The sequence below is a fragment of the Diaphorina citri genome, unplaced genomic scaffold (genome assembly GCF_000475195.1).
Source record: "Diaphorina citri unplaced genomic scaffold, Diaci psyllid genome assembly version 1.1 scaffold5418, whole genome shotgun sequence".
In the NCBI taxonomy this organism is placed as follows: Eukaryota; Metazoa; Arthropoda; class Insecta; order Hemiptera; family Psyllidae; genus Diaphorina; species Diaphorina citri.
Genome location: NW_007382794.1, coordinates 1 through 9,554, shown reverse-complemented (window position 1 = coordinate 9,554; position 9,554 = coordinate 1). Strand labels below are relative to the sequence as shown.

General features: G+C 41.3%; 1 protein-coding gene and 1 long non-coding RNA gene across 2 annotated transcripts; both read right to left on the bottom strand.

Moving 5' to 3' along the window:
• Nucleotides 1-1,142: 1,142 nt before the first annotated feature.
• Nucleotides 1,143-6,974, bottom strand: LOC103521542 (GATOR complex protein WDR59-like). Its single transcript, XM_008486653.2, has 11 exons — nt 6,810-6,974; nt 6,317-6,501; nt 5,964-6,015; nt 5,815-5,897; nt 5,367-5,545; nt 4,604-4,879; nt 3,978-4,166; nt 3,417-3,546; nt 2,781-2,810; nt 1,724-1,902; nt 1,143-1,440 (listed from the first exon to the last, which is right to left on the bottom strand). The coding sequence occupies exons 1-11, from the start codon at nt 6,970-6,972 to the stop codon at nt 1,158-1,160; spliced, it is 1,749 nt and encodes a 582-aa protein (XP_008484875.2). The 5' UTR covers nt 6,973-6,974; the 3' UTR covers nt 1,143-1,157.
• A 1,955-nt stretch (nt 6,975-8,929) lies between these two features.
• Nucleotides 8,930-9,472, bottom strand: LOC113472428. The gene is made up of 2 exons (XR_003394731.1): nt 9,262-9,472; nt 8,930-9,053 (listed from the first exon to the last, which is right to left on the bottom strand). It is a non-coding gene; the product is annotated as an uncharacterized LOC113472428 (long non-coding RNA).
• Nucleotides 9,473-9,554: the final 82 nt, after the last annotated feature.

The window sequence follows — 9,554 nt, the reverse complement described above, 5'->3', positions numbered from 1 at the left end:
GTTCTTTGTGGTCATTGAATATGAGAAGTGTCAACCCCTCTCCAAAAAAAAAATAACAAAAAAAGTCTGTCCGTTTTTGTACAGACGGACAGATTTACATATACATTTTTACTTACAAACACACACACCAAACAAACAAGCCTGAAATAACGGACCGCGTTTGGCGAGTAGGCTAAACGATACTTTTAACACTTGAATAACCGAACGTGGAGGGTAACTTCCAATATCCGATAAAAGGCAAGCCAAAAAAGAATTCGAATGCGGCTCGTTCTGGTGCTTTTCATCGACGCGCAGCAAGAAGAGCAGAAGGAGGGTACTGATACCATTTCTTAACATTTCTCGTATTAGAAAGGTTATAACTTAGGTTTAGAAAGAGCAAAACAGGGTCCGCACCTGGTTGAAGACAGACCACACACCTGTGCCTCCCGTATTTTTGGTGTACCGGTACACCAAACTTGCCTCTGACACACGCGCAGCCCCACACGACAAGTACAGACCTTCTTACGCGCAGGCCACAAACCCTTAGCTCCTACAGTCACTATTAGACGACCTTATCTTTGGCATACGGCCTTGGGTCCAGATGCAATCGAACCCAATCAAACGCGCAGACGGACAATTCCGCCGGTCGGCCGCCCAAGCTACTCTCCGACTTTGACATACGGCGCAGCCCTACACCGACAAGTACAGACCTTCTTACGCGTAGGACAACCTTTAGGTTCCCTACAATCCACCTATAGACCAACTTTCGCACGGCCCCCTGACCCGGGCCCTCCGCGCTCGCTTTGTAGGTTCTAAAGCTTCGTTGGCGGTTACGGGCGGGCGGATGTCTCTCGAAAAAGTGTTGGCAAACACCCCACTAGTGTCGTAATATTTTATTTAACATTGATACATCACAACTTTCATGCATCTACCCTACTTCATCCCATGTATTACTGAAGCACATTTTTATCTGAAATAATAAAAACCACACATTCACAACTCTCTTTTCAAGATGAATCTTCACAACTCGTTCTCAGAACGGCTGGTTTTCTTGTATCCTGTCCTGATTCTTTCAATTTCCGGACCTCCGTTCCTTCCTTCTTCAAACAGCTGGATTTCTCTCCCTCCGTTGTTACAGGCAAGACGCTAGGACCTCCCTCCATTGTTACAGTTTCCCCCTATGAAACCTGTTGAAAAGAAATCTTACCTCGCACGGATATATGACAAATGACACACTGCACGGTAAGCGCCTTACACTTGGGACAGCGCGGATCTCGCGAAGGCTCCTTACACACGATGCATTCCGTCACCACCTCCACACCGCGCTGAATTTCAGTCCCGCTACTCATGATGTGTTTACACAGTGCGGTGCGTTCGTTGAGTAAATGCCACCGGTGTAACATGTCCGCGTACATTAGTTTGTACTGCTCGTATAGGAGAGAGGTTTCGTCGTTTGTGACTCTGCGAAAACAAAGGGCAATTAATTTAATGATTTAATAAATAATGCAGAAGGTCCAGGGTTCGAATCCCACCAAGGACAAAAATTTGCTCTCGTTTTTCGATTGCGAATATCTCAACGGGTTACTTTCTTGTGTTGACCCAGCAAATGGGAAGTATTGTGTCCCTTCTCACCCATCTGATAAGAGACATACCTACTACGGGATGAACATGCTACGACACAGACCACATGCGTCTAATGTAGCAGTTGTTTTATTGCTACCAAATAAAAATGGCGGTGAAATACCTGAGTTTATCATCGGACACATGCATGGCTTCATTACAATGTTCTACCAGGGCGTTAGGATACGCTCTCAAATCATCCAAACTATCAGACCAGGAATTAGAGCGATGCTGTTTTCGCTTGGAGAAGGACCACGAGCTTAGATCCACTTGATGAATGGTGTGATAGGGAGAGCCCCCTGGCTGAAAAAGAATATAATAAACCTTGTTACTACAAACCTCAGTGGTGCAGTGGTTAACGCGTTGGACTTTGGATCTGGAGGTGTAATAATTGGGGAACGATATTTGTGACAAGCATTTAAGTATGCTTAACACAATTAAAAATTCCTTCCATATACCTTGTTACTCTTAACAGAATATGACTGACGTGTAAGAAGTCTTTTTAGCTCAAGAGTCTGACTTAGAAGACGTGTAAACTGTAAACTGCCAGCCTAGTTAGCTTGAAGGGTACCTGGTAAACGCTAGGTCGCGGGTTCGATTCCCAACCGGGGCGGAATATATTCTGAACGTTCGTTCTCGGAACGGCTGGCTTTCTCCTATCCCATCTTCCTTCTCTCTTCGATTTCGGAACGATAAGACCTTGGCAGTTACAGTTCCCTCTATCAAACCTCTTTTAAAAAAACATTAGTCCTATTTTCAGTACGACTTCAAAGTAGCTAGGTACAATGGTACATAGATAAAATACGATTATTCAAACAGGACGAGACTTCGCTTGATTCCCAAAGTAGAATAGAAGAAAAGCAATACAGACACAAAACCACTTGACACAAACAAAAAGAACACTATCACGAAAATTTAGCCTCTGACATAATGTAAGGCTTGGTGTCCGTACAGCCAGCACGGGAAGAAAAAAAATCATAGTCCTTCAAGAAGTAAAAAAATTAAGAAGGGTAAAACTAAAAACACGTACACGAAAATAACGAAATAAACCATAACAAAACACGACAATAGGAAACAACTAAAATATAATCAATTAAAATTAAAATAGGAAACAACCAAGTCTACAACTCGACCATTACATTAATCACGAACAAGTAGGTAAAAAAGAATCATGTAATTACCTTGATATAAACTTTACTGCGAGCGTCCCGCTAGATATAAATAGGCAAATTAAATTTACATTACTTTTATTAGTTTACATTTACATAACTCATTAGGTCATTAGTCTTATTCCATTAAATTACTAAAGTTATTCCTAATTTCCTGACTATAATAAAGAATAATTCATAGGAATTAATTTTGAAATTAAAAGAAATAATTTGTTTGAACTTAATCTTACACTGTAGGTACCTTTCTCTGACCCAATTATTTTGTCGCTACAGGGTAGAGAACCTCATTCCCTTCGATTATCCAACACCGTAGTAATTTATTTCACTACTGTTACTCCCCAACTGTTAATATTAGTACGTCAAAATAAATAAATAAAGTTGGAGAAAATAACCCATTAATGATCGAGACCACAAGCTGAGTTTAACTATTCGTATAACCCCGGGGGCCACAAAGTGAGTTTAAATTTCGTTTAAGTTTCAGTCTCGGTAATCGGATTGGCTAAAAAGTTTAAAATCAACCAATCAGATCCAAGTTTAATATCAGATTATGGTCTAGGGCAGTAAGTATAGGCCATAAATCTTTTGCAGTCGAAAAATGAGGGTTTTTTTTTATCGTGAAAATCGTAATCGTATAGACATGATACTTACACTGCCACTTGCGGACTTGCTGGTCACTTGTTTGTATTGTTCCAGCTCTGAGGAGCCAGACTTGGTGGAAAATACACAGGACAACATGGCGGCTGTCTGGTAATCATAGTTACGGCCGTAGTGCAGAATCCTGAGGGAAGAAATGGGACGAAAATTAGATTATTTTTACTTTAAGAGGTTTGATAGGGGGCACTGTAACTGCTAAGGTTTTATAGATCCCAGATTTTCCACCACCAGGCCGGCAAAATTTGTCACTTGCAACAAACCCATCCTGAAAATGCGAGGAAGAATTGAGTAAGATATGATGTGATACTTGATACGGTTTGTACGATTTTGATTTAAATTGACAAGAATGTTGAACACATTACAGGAAAATTTTCTCAATAAAAGTGTTTTTTTTTTGTAGCAGTTATCATGATGGATGCGCTACGCCCCGGGACCTCTTGGAGTCTTCAAAAACTTCAACCAAAGGCCATCACCCCCCTCAGTTTCTCAATAAACGTGATTTCTCCTGGTTGGTTCCTTTCTATATAATGCTGTCCTAATCTGGTTTGAACTTACAGGGAATGAATGAGCGGCTTCACACAGGGATGCTGACTCCACACCATATCCTCTTCAGTATCAGGAGGGGGCGTGGTCACAGCTAAAGCCACCAGGGACCAGGTCAAGTGAAGATCATGTCGGCCGATAGAGAGCGCCACCTCCGCGTTACGCCGACACATGTGCGCTGCGTTACCGCTCAATGTGTACCTAGAGAACAAGACCCGGACTCAATAAGACTGAAGGGGTTAAAATTCTTATTGGATTAAATATTAAGCGATCTGGTGAGTTGATTTTAAACTTTGGATTAGGGACTAAATAATAAGACTGAAGGGTTAAACACCCGTCATTAAAAACCTTATCGTGACGTTAAAGCGTTTTTTTTTTTTATTTCAAAGATTGTACCTCGGTACCGCTTTTGCATTACTTCAAGGCACATTCTCTTACATCCATGTCTATCCAAGAACGGAAAAGTCTGGTTAGAAAAGTTCCACCCGGGCCGGAATTCGAACCTGGCACTTCCAGGTTGAGAGTCAGTGCTCTTGAGCACTCGGCCACAGAGGTCGGCACTTGGCCATAAAAAACAATCTCGAGTAGCATTACCGTCCACCGTACCGTACAACTAAATGTAATACACCCATGCTTACCTCAGTGCTAGGTCTTGATTTGCATGGAACAAGCAAGAGACATCGTATATGACAATGTACGGTTTTTCATCGCCCGTTCCCGTAGAGTGTACGATTCTTTTCTTGAGTAGATTTACCGTACCACTGAGTGCACTCAGAGCTCTGGTTTCAGTCCCGCTACTCATGATGTGTTTACACAGTGCGGTGCGTTCGTTGAGTAAATGCCACCGGTGTAACATGTCCGCGTACATTAGTTTGTACTGCTCGTATAGGAGAGAGGTTTCGTCGTTTGTGACTCTGCGAAAACAAAGGGCAATTAATTTAATGATTTAATAAATAATGCAGAAGGTCCAGGGTTCGAATCCCACCAAGGACAAAAATTTGCTCTCGTTTTTCGATTGCGAATATCTCAACGGGTTACTTTCTTGTGTTGACCCAGCAAATGGGAAGTATTGTGTCCCTTCTCACCCATCTGATAAGAGACATACCTACTACGGGATGAACATGCTACGACACAGACCACATGCGTCTAATGTAGCAGTTGTTTTATTGCTACCAAATAAAAATGGCGACAAGGACAAAAATTTGCTCTCGTTTTTCGATTGCGAATATCTCAACGGGTTACTTTCTTGTGTTGACCCAGCAAATGGGAAGTATTGTTTCCCTTCTCACCCATCTGATGAGAGACATACCTACTACGGGATGAACATACTACGACACAGACCACATGCGTCTAATGTAGCAGTTGTTTTATTGCTACCAAATAAAAATGGCGGTGAAATACCTGAGTTTATCATCGGACACATGCATGGCTTCATTACAATGTTCTACCAGGGCGTTAGGATACGCTCTCAAATCATCCAAACTATCAGACCAGGAATTAGAGCGATGCTGTTTTCGCTTGGAGAAGGACCACGAGCTTAGATCCACTTGATGAATGGTGTGATAGGGAGAGCCCCCTGGCTGAAAAAGAATATAATAAACCTTGTTACCACCAGCTTAACTCCAAACACAAAAAGCCCACTCCGAGGCTTAGGTGTAGGGGCGAACAGCCCTAAAGGATGGGTTAAGCTACTAGGAATCTACGAATCTTGTTACCACCAACCTCAGTGGTGCAGTGGTTAACGCGTTGGACTTTGGATCTGGAGGTGTAATAATTGGGGAACGATATTTGTGACAAACATTTAAGTATGCTTAACACAATTAAAAATTCCTTCCATACACCTTGTTACTCTTAACAGAATATGACTGACGTAGAGAAGGACCACGAGCTTAGATCCACTTGATGAATGGTGTGATAGGGAGAGCCCCCTGGCTGAAAAAGAATATAATAAACCTTGTTACTACAAACCTCAGTGGTGCAGTGGTTAACGCGTTGGACTGTTCTTGAAGCAGGATACCGAAATAACACACGAACGTTTTTGAATGTCTTTCTGGAAAATAAGAAGAAGGGAGAAATTTGATTAGGTATGTAGGTACATTAGACGTGTTTTTGCCCGGGATTCAATAAGTCACCATTTGTATGAACGCCGTGTAACTATATTTGAGTATGCAATGTGCAACATATTAAAAATTAGTGGATGTGACAAGTTTACTCTTTTCAGCATGATGAACACGAAGGTTGCGGGTTCGATTCCCGCCCGGGGCAGATTTTATCCTGAACGGATAATTTTCGTTCTCAGAACGGCCTTAGCAGTTACAGTTCCCTCTGTCTCAAAAAAAAAAACAACTTACCTCAAGAATTTTTACATTGTTAAAGTTGGCAGTACTAAACAGGCTGAGTTCCTGGGCTAGATTCTTAGCCTGTGTTTTCGAGGACTTCTGATCCTCATTGACTGCCTCTAGAGATTCAATGGTGGTATCCCCATTGGCTAGAGATAGCTCCGAACTAGATATTGTGACCTCACCAGGCTCCACAACTGAGGGAGGAAAATATTTTAATATTACATATTATTCTTTGAATGGAGACCCTATTTAAATAGAAAAGGCTAGGAAGAAGAATATTATTTTAATGGAGAGTAAAGAAGTCCCAAGAGCCAGTGGCGAGAGCACGTTAAAAACACCAGTTCCCTATGGATCACTGATGTGAAGCAACGTTGCGCGTGGTTAGTATCCAGATGGGTGACCACCTGGACAATGCGTTTTCATCGAATGAATGGTTAAAATACTCGTCACTAAAGTTCTCAGCATATAGTGACGTCAACATAAAAAAAGGTATTGAACAAACCTATGATAGATCGGTCAGTAGGTAACATATCACAGGACGCGTCATCTACTGTAGAGTTAGGACTGGCTTCATATCCACACAGTTTCTGTAAGGCCGGGTCTATTCGCCACATACGGAGTGTTTGATCCCGGGACCACGTCACCAGTTGGTATTCTTTCGCCATGTCACCCTAGGGAAGAAAATTTTCGGTGTTAAAATTCGGGATAGTCAGCCTAATTATGTTTCAAAATCATAGAGCAGGAAAAATGAGGACCAACGGAATTTTTCTTTTTCTTCTAAGACTTCTAGATACCGAGATAAATTGATTTAAAAAATATCGGTAAATCGTTAAGTTTGACGTCACGGCATACGCTCCCGTAGGTGATGACGTCACATCAAATGTCCCGAGCAAAGCTCCTTCGCAGGCAACACATTAATGTGTTTGTGCGCAAACGTATCTGCACATTTCTTTCTGCTCCTCCGCCAGCGTGCTTGCATACTGGCGCTACCTACCGAGGCAACTGCCTGAAGTCTGACGTCACACATATTTGAACTCTTTCATTAGAACGGAAAATGAAAATTGAATTTTCGACCTTTCAAAGTTACTTTTTCGGAGTGTTGACCTCAGATTCGGATTTTTCACAACTTTTTACGTAGGAATCGATCTTTTATTAATAATATTTTCCCAATTGCAACTCCTCCATTCTGCTTAACTTCAGTGATCCATGGTGAACTGGTGCATTCTACGTGCTATCGCCGCTGGCGTTCATTACAGGAAAACGAGATAAACACAGATACAATTACACAAGGAGAATAAATTGCATTACATTGATCTCTCCACTTTCAGAGAACGGAGTGCTAGGGGCTTGCTCCACCTCTGTCGCGGGTTGACCCGGTATTGCAGAGAACTGTACAGTTTGTACACTTTGCACTCTCTATTGCAAAGTTCACACTCTATTGAAAAATTCACACTCTCCATTGGAGGTGACTGTGGGAAGAGAATAGGTACTAATGAGATGGCGAGAGAAATTATTTGGGGTGAGTTCTTCCCTCCCCCTTGGGGGGTATTGATAAAAGGAGGGGAAAAAAGCGTCAAGAGGAAGAGAAGAGAGGGAGATATATGGGACAGGAGGAGGAGTACGAGAAGGAGAGGAAAGAATAGAAGAAGAAGAGGAAGGAGTAAGAGGAGGGGATGAGAAATACTAGAAAGGAGGGATAGAGGAGAAAATGATAAAGAAAAGGAGGAGAAGGGGGTAACAGTAAAAAGAGGAGAAGAAGGAGGACGAAAAACAGTGGTAAAAAGGAGGAGAAGGAGAAGAAGAACAAGAAGAATAAGAAAATAAGGCGAAGGAGGAGGAGGAGGAGGAGAAGTGGTCGGAAAAGGAAAAGGAGGAGAAGAACTATGGAAGAGGAGAAAAAGCAATCATCAAAACCTTTGGTGAAAATTGTACAGATAGATAATTATTGAGTGAGAGAGAAGAGTGTTGGAGTGAGTGAGAAAGTTATGGCGAGAGAGTGAGAGAGCTGATATGAAAGAGAATAATTATTACGGTGAAATGAGCGAGAGAAAGAGAGAGAGAGAGGCAGAGACACAAAGAGAGAGAGAGAGAGAGAGAGAGAGAGAGAGAGAGAGAGAGAGAGAGAGACAGAGAGGATTTAATAAAGCATTTTATTTTTGCATCAAAAGTCGTGCCTCTGATTCTATGGATTAAAATAAAATGAAATGAAGCACGAGGCTAGAAGTAAATAGAGGTAAATAGAGATACAAAGAGGTAAATAGAGATACATAGAGGTACATATCTATTGGAAGAGTTCGTGAAATATTTGATATTTGCAACACATGCACTTTCAAAGTACCTAGGTACATCTTTAATGCATCAGCTTTTGACAGAATCCATAAACTATCCATAAAGAAGACAGCTCTCAAAAAATTGAAATATCTTCTATCAGTCTAGTTAGCTTGGAAGGTAAGGCACTTGCCTTGTAAGCGCTGGGTCTTGAGTCTAATTCCCACCCAGGACGGACTTCATCGCAAACAGTTCTAGGTAAGATTCGTTCTCAGATCAGCTGGCTCTCACTAGGTTGGCCAAGATGGTAAAAAGGAAAAGATATAAAAAGAAAGAGAACTTACATTGGATAAATGAGCAGAGATGTATTGGACTGGTGCAGTTCCATTGCGCACATCCCATAGTCTGACATCACCATCATGAGCAGTAGCTAACAAGTGTCCTGACACCTTGTTCCATTGAGCAAATATGGCACCCACTGAAAACATCAAACACAAGGTTGCTATGGTAGATGACAGATAAGGTTAATTCTCAGAATGGCTCTTAGTCTATCTTCCTTTGCTCTTTGATTTTGGGATAAAAACACCTTAGCAGTTACAGTCCCATCTATCAAGCCTCTTAAAAAATAATAATAACAATAATAATTAAAAATAATAATAATAATAATACTTTTGTTGTTCACTTACCAACAGATTTAAATGATATGCTAGGTTTTCTTGTTTCCCGTATGTCCCAAATATGAGTGAATGTATCAATAGAGCAGCTCAAAATGAGGTTGGGGTCAAACCTGTGCCAGCTTATATCATTGACAATACGAGAGTGGTACTGGAGGGATGCAGCAAAGTCCAAATCTCCTGTGTTACTCCAAGTGAGAACTTCAACTTTCTGATTGGTCTGCAATAAATGTGCAATAATTAAAAAGGATTAAATAATATAAAAAATTGAGTTTCCCCTCCTACAAACTATAGTCCCATTTTTT

Coding starts and splice junctions, on each gene's coding strand:
- LOC103521542 (XM_008486653.2), bottom strand. CDS start 6,972: ATGGCGAAAGAATACCAACTGGTGACGTGGTCCCGGGATCAAACACTC. Junction 3,547..3,977: donor AAGCCGCTCATTCATTCCCT/GTAAGTTCAAAC, acceptor TTCTTCCCTCAG/GATTCTGCACTACGGCCGTA. Junction 2,811..3,416: donor GCAAGTCCGCAAGTGGCAGT/GTAAGTATCATG, acceptor ATTTATATCTAG/CGGGACGCTCGCAGTAAAGT.